Below are 17,938 nucleotides of genomic sequence, written 5' to 3'. Positions count from 1 at the left end.
TCACTGTTTGCAGATGCCATGATACTATACATAGAGAATCCTAAAGATGCTACCAGAAAACTACTAGAGCTAATCAATGAATTTGGTAATGTAGCAGGATACAAAATTAATGCACAGAAATCTCTGGCATTCCTATACACTAATGATGGAAAAATCTGAAAGTGAAATTAAGAAAACACTCCCATTTACCATTGCAACAAAAATAATAAAATATCTAGGAATAAACCTACCTAAGGAGACAAAAGACCTGTATGCAGAAAATTATAAGACACTGAAGAAAGAAATTAAAGATGATACAAATAGATGGAGAGATATACCATGTTCTTGGATTGGAAGAATCAACATTGTGAAAATGACTCTACTACCCAAAGCAATCTACAGATTCAATGCAATCCCTATCAAACTACCACTGGCATTTTTCACAGAACTAGGACAAAAAATTTCACAATTTGTATGGAAACACAAAAGACCCCGAATAGCCAAAGCAATCTTGAGAATGAAAAATGGAGATGGAGGAATCAGGCTCCCTGACTTCAGACTATACTACAAAGCTACAGTAATCAAGACAGTATGGTACTGGCACAAAAACAGAAAGATAGATCAATGGAACAGGATAGAAAGTCCAGAGATAAACCCACGCACATATGGTCACCTTATCTTTGATAAGGGAGGCAAGAATATACAGTGGAGAAAAGACAGCCTCTTAATAAGTGGTGCTTGGAAAACTGGACAGGTACATGTAAAAGAATGAAATTAGAACACTCCCTAACACCATACACAAAAATAAACTCAAAATGTATTAAAGACCTAAATGTAAGGCCAGACACTATCAAACTCTTAGAGGAAAACATAGGCAGAACCCTCTATGACATAAATCACAGCAAGATCCTTTTGACCCACCTCCTAGAGAAATGGAAATAAAACCAAAAATAAACAAATGGGACCTAATGAAACTTAAAAGCTTTTGCATAGTAAAGGAAACCATAAACAAGACCAAAGGACAACCCTCAGAATGGGAGAAAATATTTGCAAATGAAGCAACTGACAAAGGATTAATCTCCAAAATTTACAAGCAGCTCATGCAGCTCAATATCAAAAAAACAAACAACCCAATCCAAAACTGGGCAGAAGACCTAAATAGACATTTGTCCAAAGAAGATATACAGACTGCCAACAAACCCATGAAAGAATGCTCAACATCATTAATCATTAGAGAAATGCAAATCAAAACTACAATGAGACATCATCTCACACCGGTCAGAATGGCCATCACCAAAAAATCTACAAATAATAAATGCTGGAGAAGGTGTGGAGAAAAGGGAACCCTCTTGCACTGTTGGTGGGAATGTAAATTGATGCAGCCACTATGGAGAACAGTATGGAGGTTCCTTAAAAAACTAAAAATAGAATTACCATACAACCCAGCAATCCCGCTACTGGGCATATACCCTGAGAAAACCATAATTCAAAAAGAGTCATGTACCAAAATGTTCATTGCAGCTCTATTTACAATAGCCAGTACATGGAAGCAACCTAAGTGTCCATCAACAGATGAATGGATAAAGAAGATGTGGCACATATATACAATGGAATACTCCTCAGCCATAAGAAGAAACGAAATTGAGTTATTTGTAGCGAGGTGGATGGACCTAGAGTCTGTCATATAGGGTGAAGTAAGTCAGAAAGAGAAAAACAAATACCATATGCTAACACATATATATGGAATCTAAAGGAAAAAAAACAGGTCATGAAGAACCTAGGTGTAAGACGGGAATAAAGACACAGACCTACTAGAGAACGGACTTGAGGATATGGGGAGGGGAAAGGGTAAGCTATGACAAAGTGAGAGAGTGGCATGGATATATATACACTACCAAATGTAAAACAGATAGCTAGTGGGAAGCAGCCGCATAGCATAGGGAGATCAGCTCGGTGCTTTGTGACCACCTAGAGGGGTGGGATAGGGAGGGCAGGAGGGAGTGAGACACAAGAGGGAAGAGATATGGGAACATATGTATATGTATAACTGATTCACTTTGTTATAAAGCAGAAACTAACACACCATTGTAAAGCAATTATACTCCATAAAGATGTTAAAAAAAAAATGAAACCAGAACTTTAAAATCTCCTCACAAAGAAAAAGCTAAACCTCCATGATTTTATACGTGAATTCTACCAAACTTTCAAGTAATCAGGTGTTCCAATCTTATACAAACACTACCAGAGATGAGAAAAAGAGGAGTACTCCCCAACTTAGCCAGTAATGTTACTGTAGCATTGATATCTAAACCAGACAAGGACAGTACAGAGGAAAGTAACAGGCCCACCTCACCCGCGAACAGAGGCAAAAATGTAAACAAAATGTTAGCAAACCAAATCTAGCAGTACAGAAAAAGACAATATATCGTGATCAAGCAGGTTTATCTCAGAATGTGAAATTTGTGAAATATATAAACATAATTTACCATATTACCATATTAAAAGGGAAAAACCTTTATGATAATTTTAATTGATACAGAAAAGTTTTGATAATATTCAACACTGACTCATTAGAAAATATACCTGCAAATTAGGAGTTGAGTATAGAGTTAATTACCCTATACAGGGCATCATTCTTATTATAAAACATTATAGAAGGATTCCTCTGAAAACTAGGAATAAGTTAAGGATATCTACAATTCTCAGGGAAATGCAAATCAGAACCACAATGAGATATCACTTCACACCTGTTAGAATATCTATTATTAAAAAGACAAAAAATAACAAGTGTCAGTGAGAACGTGGAGAAAAGGGAACCCTTGTGCACTACTGGTGGGAATGTAAATTGTCACGGCCACTATGGAAGACAGTATGAAGTTTCCTCAAAAAACGAAAAATAGAACTACCGTATGACTCAGCAATTCCACTTCTGGGTATTTATCCAAAGGAAACGAAACCCTAACTTGAAAAGATTATTTGTACCCTCATTCACTGCAGCATTATTTACATTAGCCACGATAAGAAAACAACTTAGTGTCCATCAATGGATAAATGGATTTTTAAAATGTGGTGTATATATATATATACAATGGAATATTATTCAGCCACAAAAAGAATGAAATTTTGCCATATGGAAAAACATGGATGGAGCTTGAGGGCATTGCTAAGTAAAATAAGTCAGACATAGGAAGACAAATACCATACAAGCTCACTTATATGTGGAATCTTAAAAACAAAAAAAATTAACAAAAACCCCCAAAACTCATAGACACAGAGAACAGACTGGTAGCTGCCAGAGGTGAGGAGTGGGGAGGGTGGGTAAAATGGGTGAGGGTGGTCAAAAGTATAAACTTCCAGTTATAAAATAAATAAGTCCAACAGGTGTAATGTACAGCATGGTGACTATAGTTAATACTGTATTGTATATTTGAAAGTTGCTAAGAGGGTATCTTGAAAGTTCTTATCAGAAGGAAAAAAACTGTAACTATGTGTGGTGACAAATGTTAACTAGATTTATTGTGGTGATCATTTCATGATATATACAACTACTGGATCATTATGTTATACACCTAAAACTAATACAACGTGTTAACTATGTCTCAATTTTTTAAAAAAGGAAAGAAAACTAAATCAAGCTAATCAATCAATACAGGAGCAGAGAAAAATAGGTATAGAAAATACCATGTAAATAGAAAGCATAAAATAAGATAATAAATACAACATAGCAGTACTCACAATATATTAATTAGTCTAAATGTATTGATGAAAAGTCACAGACTGTCAGATCTGATTTAAAAAAACAAACCACCAACAAAATCCAGCTATATACTGTTTACAAGAAACATATCTAAGGCAAAAGGACATATGGAGTTTGGAAATAAAAAATGGAAAAAAATAAATCAGACAAATACTAACCAAAAATGGTAACAGAGCTATAGTACTGTTGAAAGCATTATTCAGCATCAAGATGGTCACTATGTTGTGATAAAAGGATAAAAAAAATTCATCAGGAGAATTTAGTAATTCTAAATGTCCATGCCCTTTAATAACATAACATCAAAATACAGAATGGAAATTTGGTAGAATTACACATTGATAAATCTATAATCAAGATAGAAGATTTCAACACACATCTCACTAACTGATAGGTCAATAAGATAGAATATCAGTAAGAACATGGAAGACTTAAAAATATAATTAAGAAATTCTATTTTGGTTATGTCTTCACTGGTCTAAAATCTTCCATGGCTCCGTATTACCTCTGGGATCATATCCAAATTCTTCCTGTAATCAAAACAGTATGGTACTGGCACAAAAACAGACATAAAGATCAATGGAACAGAAGAGAGAGTCCCAAAATAAATCCACACACTTATGGTCAATTAATCTACGACAAAGGAGGCAAGAATATACAATGCAGAAAAGACAGTCTCTTCAATAAGCGGTGCAGGGAAAACTGGACAGTTACATGCAAAAGAATGAAATTAGAACAGTTTTTATACCATATACAAAATTAAACTCAAAATGGATTAAAGACCTAAATGTAAGACTGGAAACCATGAAACTCACAGAAGAAAACATAGGCAGAACACTCTTTGACATAAATTGTAGCAATATTTTTTTGGATCTGTCTCCTAAAGCAAAGGAAATAAAAGGAAAAATAAACAAATGGGACCTAATTAGACTTAAAAGCTTTTGCACTGCAAAGGAAATCATTGACAAAACAAAAAGACAACCCACTGAATGGGAGAAAATATTGGCTAATGATATGTCTGATAAGGGATTAATATCCAAAATATATAAACATGGTAGAAAATATTTGCAAACGAAGCAACTGACAAAGGATTAATCTCCAAAATTTACAAGCAGCTCATGCAGCTCAAGATTAAAAAAAACAAACAGTCCAATCCAAAAATGGGCAGAATACCTAAATGGACATTTCTCCAAAGAAGATATACAGATTGCCAACAAACACATGAAAGGATGCTCAACATCACTAATCATTAGAGAAATACAAATCAAAACTACAATGAGGTATCACCTCACACCTGTCAGAATGGCCATCATCAAAAAATCTACAAATAATAAATGCTGGAGAGGGTGTAGAGAAAAGGGAACTCTTTTGCACTGTTTGTTGGAATGTAAATTGATACCGCCACTATGGAGAACAGTATGGAGGTTCCTTAAAAAACTAAAAATAGAACTACCATATGACCCAGCAATCCCACTATTGGGCATATACCCTGAGAAAACCATAATTCAAAAAGAGTCATGTACCACAGTGTTCACTGCAGCTCTATTTTCAATAGCCAGGATATGGAAGCAACCTAAATGTCCATCGACAGATGAATGGATAAAGAAGATGTGGCACATACATACAATGGAATATTACTCAGCCATAAAAAGAAACGAAATTGAGTTATTTTTAGTGAGGTGGATAGACCCAGAGTCTGTCGTACAGAGTAAAGTAAGTCAGAAAGAGAAAAACAAATACCGTATGCTAACATATATATATGGAATCTAAAAAAAAAAGAAAAAAAAAGAAAATGGTTCTGAAGAACCTAGGGACAAGACAGGAATAAAGACACTGATGTAAAGAATGGACTTAAGGACACGGGGAGGGGGAAGGGTAAGCTGGGACGAAGTTAGAGAGTGGCATGGACGTATATACACTACCAAATGTAAAACAGATAGCTAGTGGGAAGCAGCCGCATAACACAGAGAGATCAGCTCAGTGCTTTGTGACCACCTAGAGGGGTGGGATAGGGAGGGTGGGAGGGAGATGCAAGAGGGAGGAGATATGGGGATATATGTATACGTACAGCTGATTCACTTTGTTATAAATCAGAAACTAACCATTGTAAAGCAATTATACTCCAATAAAGATGTTAAAAAAATTATATATATATATAAACAGCACATACAATTCAACATCAAAGAAAAGAAAAAAAAACTCAGCCCAATTAAAAAATGGGCAGAAGACCTGAATAGACATTTTTCCAAAGAAGACATACAGATGGCCAACAGGCACATGAAAAGATACTCAACACTGTTAATCATCAAAGAAATGCAAATTAAAACCTCAGTGAGATATCACCTCACACCTGTCAGAATGGCCATCATCAAAAAGACCACAAATAACAATGTTGGAGAGGATGTGGAGAAAAGGGAACTCTTGTGCACTGTTCGTGGGAATGTAAATTGGTGCAGTCACTGTGGAAAACAATATGGTGGTTTCTCAAAAAAATAAAATACAACTACCATATGACCCAGCAATTCCACTCCTTATAAAATCTCCAAAAAAAATGAAAACACTAATTTGAAAAAATATATGCACCCCAATGTTCAGAGCAGCATTATTTACAATTGTCAAGATATGGAAGCAAGCTAAGTGTCCATCAACAGATGAATGTATAAAGAAGATGTAATACACACACACACACACACACACACAATGGAATATTACTTAGCCATAAAAAGAATGAACTGTTGCTATCTGCAACAACATGGATAGACTTGGAGGGTATTATGCTTAGTGAAATAAGTCAGACAAAGACAAATAATGTGTGATATCACTCACACATGGAATCTAAAAAATAAAACAAACTAGTGATATAACAAAAAGGAAACAGACTCACACACATAGGGAACAAACTAGTGGTTACCAGTAGGGAGAGGGACCAGGGGAGGGACAAGATAGGGGTATGGAATTTAGAGGTGCAAACTATTATGTATAAAATAAATAAGCTACAAGGATATATGGTACAACACAGGGAAGATGGCCAATATTTTAGAATAACCATAACTGGAGTATAACCTTTACAAACTGTGAATCATGTGCTGTATACTTGTAACTTATATAATATTGTACATTAACTATATCTCAATTTTAAAAAAACTGAAAAAAAATCCAAATTCTTCCTCTTGATCCTAAAAGCGCTCCACATTTGGTACTGCTCTACTTATCTACCCAAGCTTATTAGCTTACTTCTTACCTAGCTTATTTCTTACAACACAAATCATCTATTCTAGACAAGCAAACTGCTAATGGACCAGAGAGAGGAAGCTCTATGGGGTAGTGCTTACGTAGCCGGGCTGCAATTAGACTGCAAAGATGCAGATCCTGGTTCTACCATTTACTAACTGCATGACTTTGGGCAATCTACTTAACCCTTATGATCTTCAGTCTTCTCATCTATAAAATGAGGATACTGGTAATATCTACCTCCTAGGCCCACTGTAAAGATTTATAAAAATAAGCACTGCCTGATACATTGTACTTGCTCCATAAATACTGGCTACATGTCTTTATTCATATCGCTACCATCTACTGGAATGACCCTCTTCCTCCTCCCATCTATTCAAATTCTATGCAGGCTCAAAGGCCAAGTTATTCTTCCATAAAATCTCCACCAGTTACTCCCTTCATTATCTCCCTCTTCTACAGTACACTAGTTCTCAACCTTGTAGGAGAGGGGTAGAGAGTCACAGAGGTCTTAGAGAATCTGATGGGGAAAAAAGAAGATCTTCTTAAGAGTTCTTCACAAACGCATGTTTGAATAACTTATCTCCCACTCATAGAACTCTAAAACTGAGAAATAATGTTAGCCCATTTTTCAGATGAGATGATGATCCCTTGGGGAATCTGTCCCCAGGTAATCAGGCCAGAAATCACCAAGACTCATTCTCAGAATGATAATTACTAAACATGCCAGCAATGTTATTATATTTTATTCTATAGGAATACCTTGTTTTATTGTGTTTCGCTCTATCATGCTTTGCAGATTCTGTTTTTCACCAATTGAAAGGTTTGTGGCAAACCTGAGTTATCAGATGATGGCTAGCATTTTTTAGCAAGAAAGTGTTTTTAATTAAGGTATGCACACTGTTTTTTTAGACATAATGCTATTGCACATTTAATAGACTAAAGTATTGTCTAAACATAACTTTTATATGCATTGGGAAGCCAAAAAAATTCATGTGACTTGATTTATTGCAGTATTCACTTTATTGCAGTGGTCTAGAACCAAACCCGCAGTCTCTCCAAGGTATGCCTGTACTTTACCTTCCTTGTATTGAAATTTTCTGACTAGTTTTCTCTGAAGCAACACCAAACTATGAAACACAAAATTGCCCCAATTTTATTATTTGAGGGAGTTAACTTTGAAGCTTTCTTTAAAACTTTTCTGAAATTATAATAAACAAAGAACATCATCAGTTCTAGGTCTCAGGCCAGAAAAGATACAAATAAAGCCAATCCACCATAATCTTTCATTCCCAGACATGACTTAAATATAAATATTTTAAAATATAGCTTCTATCGGGGCTTCCCTGGTGGCGCAGTGGTTGAGAGTCTGCCTGATGATGCAGGGGACACGGGTTCGTGCCCTGGTCCGAGAAGATCCCATATGCCGCGGAGCAGCTAGGCCCGTGAGCCATGGCCGTTGAGCCTACGCGTCTGGAGCCTGTGCTCCGCAACGGGAGAGGCCACAACAGTGAGAGGCCCGCGTACCGCAAAAAAAAAAAAAAAAAAAAAAGCTTCTATCTTCTTACCTACAAGAATTTTTCCAGAACAACTAACAAATAGTAAAATAATCTATACTTTGCTCATTCTCTACCCTTTCTTCCAATTCTCAAAGAAGTTTAACGGTAAGCAAGAAAAAGGAAAAGCATCATTAATAACCTACAAAACACAATAATCAACCTCCACGTTATTAAGAACTGATTAGCACATCTGTAGTCACAGTCTCCTTGTGCACACAGGAAGCTGTTTCACTATGTGGAGTCATACAACCAGCCTAGGAAATGAGATAAATGACTCAGGAAGAGGGGGAGGTCTGTACATGGATACATCAGTCAAAAGCTTTAATCAAAAACCAGGAGAGAAAGCACTTTATAAGAAAGTAATATTGGAGTATCTGAAGAGCATAACTTTTTAACAAAAGAAAAGGATCATACAGATGAATCGTAAAGGCCACCTAGTCAAAATCCTTCATTTTCCAGATGAAAAAACTGAAGCCTGAGACCTAAACCATGGATTCCTTTGAAATCCACAGGCTTTCCAGAGAAGGGAATCTAGGAACCACCATAAGAAGGCAGCTTCCGCCCCAGCTGAAATTCACACTATCTTGTATAATGAGGCAATTGAAATAAATACTGGAAAATGCCAGGAACATTATTTATACATTCTAAATAATAACTCCTACTTAGGCCTTAGGGGAGAGTACACACACCACAAGCAACTGGATCTTCTGGATTACCAAATGCCCAGGGAGCTGGCTTAGACGGCAGTGCACTCTTGGGATGCTGACAAGGATGCAGTCACACACCTACCTGCCACTCAGAGATCGTTTCCTCTGCTCTCTTCCTTTGGCAAGTAAAAAGACCTAGAAAAAGAAAAGTGTACGCTACAGAATTTACCATATATAGGGTCATGCTTTTTAGGTTTTCCACCTGTTGTTTTCATGTTTCACAGACATGTTCTAAAAAAGGATGGGTTAATAATGTTTAGAAACAATTTTTGGTTAAGAGGGCCAAGAATTAATGTTTATTTGGCATAGGGGTAACTTCCCTGCACATTCTTTTTTTAAAAATAAATTTATTTATTTATGGCTGCGTTGGGTCTTCGCGGCTTTCTCTAGTTGCAGAGAGCGGGGGCTACCCTACATTGCGGTGCGCCGGCTTCTCATTGCCGTGGCTTCTCTTGTTACAGAGCATGGGCTCTAGGCATGCGGGCTTCAGTAGCGCACAGGCTCAGTAGTTGTGGCGCACAGGCTTAGCTGCTCTGTGGCATGTAAGATCTTCCCGGACCAGGGCTCGAACCTGTGTCCCCTGCCTTGGCAGGCAGATTCTCAACCACTGAGCCACCAGGAGAGCCCCCTGCTCATTCCTGATATTGCTCATGTGGGAAATTTAGAAGAACATTTTTTTTTTTTTTTTTAGAAGAACATTTTGATTGGCAGATCGGTATATGTTCACACATGGTCTATAACTGCAAAGACAAACTGAAGGCCGTGTGGTGATGCAGTTGCTTTCTTTAGGGGAAAGGCATTCAGGACTCGGTTGCCTAATTGGGAGTAAATCTATTTTCAAGTCATTTACAAAAACTGTTCAGATTTTATAGACTTAAGAAAAACACAAAAAAAGATTTCTTACTCATTGCAATTTTACTTTTGTAAGTTAAAACAGAATAGAAAATGATCATTTAATAAATGGATCTAAATTTTTCTGTTATTGGACTCTAAGTACAAATATCCGTAAAATTCTGGACCTTCGGCTTTCCTTTGTATATCACTCTTTCATTTTTATATTGAACTCTAAATCTAAAGCCAATTTCATTCCCTTGGGATTTGATGATGAAGTCTCAGGAATGAAAACCATCAGCCAGTGCCGTGTGCTCAACTCACAGGTGATTAAGATTTTGGCAAGGGCTTCCCTGGTGGCACAATGGTTGAGAGTCTGCCTGCCGATGTAGGGGACACGGGTTCGTGCCCTGGTCCGGGAAGATCTCACATGCCGCAGAGCGGAGTGCTCCGCAACGGGAGAGGCCACAGCAGGGAGAGGCCCGTGTACCGCAAAAAAAAAACAAAAAACAAAAAAAAGATTTTGGCAAACGCCGTTTTCTGAAGTGCAACCATTGTGTATTTTACAGAGAACAAAACAACTTACGTCAGTTCTAAAATGCTACCATCATTTTTTTTGCCCTCAAATCCAAAGTTCCTTCTAGGCAAATGTACAATGTTCAATCTGCTTCTCCACTAACCGCACAAAACCTTGGCGCTGCATCTTTTTCCTTTTTAAAACGAAATAATAGATTTTGTGTATGGATTTCTGACTAAAACTGAAGCACATGAATACACAGATTTTTATCTATGATTAAGAAATTTTCAAAATTAAATTTTCACTTCAAGTACTTCCAAGTTAAATTATAAAGCAGTTAAAAATGAACCATGTGGAAATAATGTAAGTGTTTTAAGCGTCCTTTTCTATTATTTTATCAAATTACTGGAACATTGGATTTCCTAGACAAAAATACTCAAATTAACTATGGTCACAGCAGGATTAAAGAATGGTCGAATCAACCCTAATGATTTCCTTTACCAAAAAGGGGCAACTGAGAAATGTTTAGAAAGTAAATCTAAGTTAATCAAAAGAATGAAGAAAGAAAGTGCTTACAAAAGTGTTTAACTGACCAAACTAGTTGTGTTTTGAGGGAACCTGAAAGGTAGTACTTTCACTTGTTTAACTTTCTTGCCCACAGTTGGGGGGAGGGGAATCTCCCTATAGGTTACATTGCTACAAAAAACATAATTGTTGCTTCTTTTGTCCTGTCCCTCATTTTTGCCTTTCTTGAGAAAAGTTCTTAAGGCTCTAGAAAATAGCTAAGATGGAAAATAGGAGTGGGTAAGAAATATCTGGAAAAGAAGCATAAGGAGAAGTGTCATCCCATGTGAGTAGTTTGGGGCCAGATCGCAAATATCCAAGCCCAAGAACAAGGTAGAGAAGGGAGTTTTTGAGGAGAAGAGTGATTTGGCCAGATCTGTGGAAGATAAATCCTCTAGACTAGCTCAAAGAGAGAACGAATTAAGGAAACTCTTAGGATGCTCCAGGGATAGGTCCCCAGGTATCAGTCAAGGTCCTGGCAGAAAACAGGTAGCAGTCAGGCTGGGTAATTTAAGATCAACAAAGGCAATACTACAAGGATGTAGACATGGCTTAAGGAAATTCACAAAGGATAGGACTACAATGGCAAAAGCCATAACCACTCCGAGGCCTGCAAGAACCAGGGGAATAATTAGAGTAGCTGGGCGAGGGTGGCTGCATGGAGAGAGCTGCCTGATTGGAGCTATGGCCTTTTAGAGGAACCAGCCAACCCACAGTAATAACCACAGAGGGCTAGGGACAAACATGCCCTCACCTCTCCCTCTTCACATCCTCTGATCTTCTGTCAATGCCTCCTCTGGCCGCACGCAGCTGGAAGCCAGGGGCAGGAGCAGAGTGGAGAGAGTACCGGGAGAAGTAGACAGAAGAGTCCCAGTCTAGGGGTGAGGTCACGGTAGTGGGAATGAGAAAGGAACAATACAGAGACAAATTTAATAGGACTTTTAGAACAACTGAATTTAGAGATGGGAAGAGAAAAGCCAAGGATGACATCATAGGTTCAAGCCTTGCTAGACTAGAATGGATGATTACATCAACTGAGCCTGTTTTTACTAACCGTTGTATTCCCAACGCCCAGCACAGTGCCTTGGCCATGAAAAACCTTCTATAAACATTTGTTGGAGGGGAAAAAAGGTGGATGGATGATGGAAGAAGCAAATTTTCAGGAAGATGATGTGTTATGTAGTCTTAGACACATTGAGTTTAGAGCATGGTAGAAGAGCCCAGCAGGTGGTTGGAGATTTGAGTCCAGTGCTCTGAAAAGGAAAGGGAGAAAGATGTACCTCTAAGAATCATCTGCACAGAAATGGCAGCTGACACAATGAGAGTGGATGAAATGGCATAGAGAGCAGGTATAAAGAGAAAAGAAGTGGGGTCTGATGACCAAACTGGGGATCTATCTGCAATACGGGACAAAGGAAGAAAGACAAAGGGAAAAACCAACAAAAGGAAACGACAATATTTACAACCCTTTGCCGTACTGTTATAGTATATTCACATATATCTGCACATCCCTGGTAAGCTCTCTTTTTCTTAACACTGCACAATCTTGCCCAGCATAAAGATGATACAAATGCAAGCTGGAGACTACCACATACCTATCTGCCTCAATAAGGTATTTTTTAAAGCCCCAATCCTGGTCTTACTAGTTTTGCTCACCTTGAATCTAACAGCCAACATTAATCCCTTTTTAATTTAGAAACTAGGCTTACTCTTTCAAGCAATCATGTACTGAATACCTATTATGTATCCAGCACTACACTCAGCAAAGTGGAAGTAAAAATCAGTCTCTGGTCATCAAGGAAATTAAAATCGACTTGGATTATAAAGAAACACTTGAGCATAAAACAATTAAAGTTCGGTTAAGAGCTGACCTATATGATTTAAACCAAACAGCATTTCATCCAGTGAGAATACCATTCAATGCCTATGGACATCTGCTCTTTCTTTTCCCTAACTCAGAAGATTGACAAAGGAGCTAAATTCTACACAGCTGTACTTCCTATTTAAGGCCCAACCATGCCATATTGTAAATTTCTCTTAACCTTTCTTTCTTCCCCACTGTTCCATAAGGTCTGGTTAATCTTTGTATCTAGTGTCTCAAACATGGTAGTCATTAAAATGTTTGTTAAATGAATGAATGAATCAGAAGCTAAGCCGAGCCCAGAACAGCCATAGCAGTGTCCTTAACACTCTCCTATGGCAAATCCCAAACGCTTTAAGGGTCAAGGAAGTTACCTAACACGACCTTTGACCTGGCCTTGGCCCCATGGGATGACTGGTATTAAAAACTTGGTGTTGAGCATTAAGACAAAGGCTCAGAAAAACCCCAGCAAATCTTAAAATGCTTTTAGAAAAGAGGAAGAAAGAATATTAGAGCCCAATTCCTGAGGCATAAAATGTGCTCACTAAATGTTTGATGAGTGAATGAACAAAGGAGAGCTGAGGAAAGCCAATGAGCTCAAGAAGAGACCAAACTCAGGGGGGCAGGTGTGATAGGTGGGGCTGTACCTAAAGCCCTCTCTAGCTGACACTCAACTGAATCTATTTCCTAACTAACGGCTATTATGTCCATTTCTATGGATTAATTCTCCAGCTAACCCCTTCTTCACTAATCCCAACTTCCCATTAAAGGAAAACAAATCCTATAAACCACACAATCACCAGTGCCTCCTACACTGGACTGTACATATTCATCACCTCGATATTTTGTTAAAATGAAGGTTTTGAATCATTACATCTGAGGCCAGATGTAATGAGGCCAGAGATTCTGCATCTCTAACGAGTTCCCAGGTGATGCTATACTGCTGGTCGACAGACCACACTTTTCCAGCATGAAGAGCCTAGAAGACATTGCAGATAATATGTATGTAGTCTTAAAATCACCGTTAAGATAACTCCTGCTCCCACACTTCCTAGTTGCAAAATCTTAGACAAGTCATTTTACTGCGCCTGCCTTTGGAATATGGTGCTTACTAGGTACCAGGAACTAATGCTTCAAATTTATCAACTTATGAATAGGACTTAAGTTAAACAACCTGTCCAATGTGATACAATAAACCCAGATCTTATTCTAGGAGTTTGATTCAAGAACCTGGTGCTTAATCACTGTATAAGATTGCCTTTTCAGCACAGCTCCCAGAGCCATTATGAAGATTAAATAATAATTGGTACTTAGCTCACATTTACTGAGCACTCATAGGCTCCAGACCTCTGTGTAAGCTCCCTTGGGAGCATATTAACTCATTTATCTTCATGCCAGCCCTAAGAGGCAGGTACTATTAGTATCCCCATCGTACAGGTTTTAAAATAGGCCCAAAGAAGTTAAACAGCTTAAGGTCAAACACTAGTGCAGTCAAGGTCGGAATCCAGGCAGTCTCACGGCAGAGCCCGGCGCTCCTTTGCCACAAGCCAGCAGAGGATGCGGCCCAGGGTTCCGGGGACCAGATATCAGCTCACCCACTCAGGGCGGTCTAACTGCCAGGTCCGCTCACTCCCAAAACAAACCAAGCCCTCGTCTACACGTAGCTTTACGTACATCTGTGGGAAGTGTCTTTCTCGGCCCACAACCCGGACCCCCATGAACAAGTCAGGGCTCTGGAGAAAAATAATTTGTCAGGTCCTAAGAAGAGATGATTGGCTAAACATCTTGAGAACTGACTTACACTTAAACTGTAACACAGTTGCTCCGGGACCCCCTTAATCTGCGGCTCCCAAAACATGCACCGCAGGCTGGGCTCCGTGCGCCTACTCCGCCTACATCCGGTCTCGAGCCCAAGGGCCGCCTCTAATCCCATTTGCTCTCCAACACCGCCCTCTGCCGGCCTTCCCTTGGGTCGCCGGCATTGTGAGTCCCTTCCGGGTGTCCCGGAAGCGGAGTTTTCTCTTCCGGGACGAACGTCTGGGCGACCGCACGTGGTAGTAGCGCCGGGACTTGAACCTAGCTGGCAGAGAAGTGATTGCAACTGTCTCCCAGCGAGAGGGAGCCGAGCCGGAGCCATGGAGGGTCAGAGCGTGGAGGAGCTGCTGGCAAAGGCGGAGCGGGACGAGGCAGAGAAGCTGCAGCGCATCACGGTGCACAAGGAACTGGAGCTGGAGTTCGACCTGGGTAACCTGCTGGCCTCGGACCGGAACCCTCCGACCGGGCTGCGGCACGCGGGACCCACGCAGGAGGCCGAGCTGCGGGCCCTGGCGCGGGACAACACGCAGCTGCTCATCAACCAGCTGTGGCAGCTGCCCACCGATCGTGTGGAGGAGGCGCTGGTGGCGCGGCTGCCGGAGCCCACCACTCGTCTGCCGCGCGAGAAGCCTGTGCCCCGGCCGCGGCCGCTTACACGCTGGCAGCAGTTTGCGCGCCTCAAGGGCATCCGTCCCAAGAAGAAGACCAATCTGGTGTGGGACGAGGGGAGCGGCCAGTGGCGCCGCCGCTGGGGCTACCAGCGGGCCCGCGACGACACCAAGGAATGGTTGATCGAGGTGCCCGGGAATGCCGACCCCATGGAGGACCAGTTCGCCAAGCGGATTCAGGCTAAGAAGGAACGGGTGGCCAAGAACGAGCTGAACCGGCTGCGTAACCTGGCCCGCGCGCACAAGTTGCGGCTGCCTAGCGCGGCCGGCATGCACCCTACCGGACACCAGAGTAAGGAGGAGCTTGGCCGCGCCGTGCAGGTGGCCAGGGTCTCCACCGCCTCTGTGGGGCGCTTCCAGGAGCGCCTGCCCAAGGAGAAGGCGCCCCGGGGCTCTGGAAAGAAGAGGAAGTTTCAGCCTCTTTTCGGGGACTTTGCAGCCGAGAAAAACAGCCAGTTGGAGATGCTGCGAATAATGAACAGCAAGAAGCCTCAGTTGGACGTTACGAGGGCCACCAATAAGCAGATGAGGGAGGAGGACCAGGAAGAGGCGGCTAAGAGGAGGAAAATGAGTCAGAAGGGCAAGAGAAAGGGGGGCCGACAGGGTCCCGGGGGTAAGAGGAAAGGGGGCCCGCCCAGCCAAGGAGGGAAGAGGAAAGGGGGCTTGGGAGGCAAGATGAATTCCGGGCGGCCTGGCTTGAGTGGCAAGAGAAAAGGAGGGCAACACCAAGGAGGAAAGAGGAGGAAGTAAATTTCACCCTCGGACCTGCTTGTAAACCAAGAACTGTACTTAATGTTAAGTTCTAGGTACAGTAGGGGGATACAGCAGATGGGGCCGCTGCCTGCATCGAGCTTCAGGTTAAAGGGCTAGGCTTGCCCTCCTCTGAAGATGGTTGTAAATGTTTGATTCGACAAATTAATGCATTTCCCACAGCCAAAACTTTTGCTGGAGATTAAAGGATGTATTTAAGGACATACGAATTGGAAAGAATTTGTGGAAACTAGGAGTGAGTTCTGTTTTTAAACAGCCATTTTTTTCTCTCTCTTTAAACTTTGGATGGGGTGTAAGGGAGAGAGCTGGTCATATTTCAGAGACTTTTAATAGATTGGTATCTGCATTATTTTGATAACAAGCTTGTGTATTTATCAAAGGAGAGGGACAGAAAGGTTACATTTTCAGAACGGTTGTAAAGGTTATTTAATAAAAGTGTCTTATGTAATGTTGCTTTTAACTTTTTGGCTACTGGTACAAATCTTAAGTAAAGCTTGTGACCTGAATACCTGGCACAGATTACTTTCATTTACTTTCTAGAAAACATAGCAGCTAAATTATGATTTCAGTGAGACCACTTTTATTAGAAAAGCTCATACTTCTTTTGGCATCAGATATAATATTGAAAGTGTAGTACAACTGGTGCCTCTTTCAACACTGAAAACATTAATTTGCTGTAAATGATAAATTGGGGCTTCACTAAATAATAGTAATAATCCTCATTAATCCTAATTTTATACTTAAATCTTTATCAACATTTATGTCCCCAGTTTTTTTAAAGCTTCAAGTAGGTCTGTTTGGGGAAGAGAGAAAGAAACTCACAAAGTCCTTACTTGGAACATTATCTTTTGATTCATTTGTCAAATTTACCTGAGCTGGTTTGATTAGGAGGTGAAATGTTTACAGCTATTCTGGGTCTCTTTCCCTAATTGATATCAGTAACTCATCTTCGTAAAAATACATATCTCCTGAAAAGGATTCATAGTACATCTAGAATGGGGGGGGTAGTGCTTTTTTGCTGCTGTTATAGGTCTGAGGAGCCACTCTACTCTTGCTTTTTGGTCTGACAATTGATAGGAAATTAAAATTGAGATCGTTTGTCTCTCATTTTTTCACTGTTGTCTCATCTTTGTTACTTTTAGAAATTGCTATGAAAGAAAAGATTAATTCAGATTTCATAATAGGTTACTAAAACACAGATGTTCAGTTGTTACTGTCTTAAAATACTTTGTGATAAAGTTAACTCTGCCATCATTGATCATTGTTTCCACTGGGACCTGGAAACTTGGAGCTGCTAAACCCTGGCCCTCCCTTCCCACATAACCGTGGAAACTTAACTACTGATAAAACCATTTAATGGTATCCTGAACAACTTCATCAAAAGCCAAACCATTCATAGACCATTTAACACCTTTTAAATTCTTCTCAACTGTCCGGGATTTTTTGTTTTTGTTACTGTTTTGTTTGGGAATTTTTCTGGCTTTTGTTTTGTGACTTGATCTAGCAGTTGGACACAATACTGGCCTTCTAAAAAAAAAAAAAGACCCTCGGGCTTTTTGCAAAGTTCTTGTTTACCGTTAAAACAAATTTAAATGCAGTGTCTTAATTTATTCTGAAAATACTCTGAGAAGCCAAAATAGCAGAGTGGAAAAAGAATGCCCTTGTTTCTCCCTTTCCCCAC

At 40.0% G+C, this 17,938-nt stretch overlaps 1 protein-coding gene and 1 long non-coding RNA gene across 2 annotated transcripts in view; one reads left to right on the top strand and one right to left on the bottom strand.

The window, feature by feature from the left end:
* The window catches only part of LOC113631492 (uncharacterized), a 95,354-nt gene that overhangs the window by 77,239 nt on the left and 177 nt on the right, over nucleotides 1-17,938 (bottom strand). The window contains exon 2 of the long non-coding RNA XR_003437352.1: nucleotides 9,313-9,365. This is a non-coding gene — a long non-coding RNA (uncharacterized LOC113631492). The remainder of the gene's footprint in view (nucleotides 1-9,312; nucleotides 9,366-17,938) is intronic.
* Nucleotides 15,024-17,364, top strand: RRS1 (regulator of ribosome synthesis 1). The gene has a single exon (XM_027127993.1). It carries the CDS (start codon nucleotides 15,139-15,141, stop codon nucleotides 16,234-16,236), a length of 1,098 nt encoding a protein of 365 aa, XP_026983794.1. The 5' UTR covers nucleotides 15,024-15,138; the 3' UTR covers nucleotides 16,237-17,364.

This window comes from Aethalodelphis obliquidens, unplaced genomic scaffold (assembly GCF_003676395.1).
Source record: "Aethalodelphis obliquidens isolate GAN/ISIS:26980383/991018 unplaced genomic scaffold, ASM367639v1 scaffold33, whole genome shotgun sequence".
Lineage (NCBI taxonomy): Eukaryota > Metazoa > Chordata > Mammalia > Artiodactyla > Delphinidae > Aethalodelphis > Aethalodelphis obliquidens.
The sequence above is the reverse complement of the archived record's forward strand: the minus strand, read 5'-3'. Positions and strand labels throughout refer to the sequence as shown.

What these genes read in the sequence shown, in the direction of transcription:
- RRS1 (XM_027127993.1), top strand. Translation starts at nt 15,139, where the DNA reads ATGGAGGGTCAGAGCGTGGAGGAGCTGCTGGCAAAGGCGGAGCGGGAC.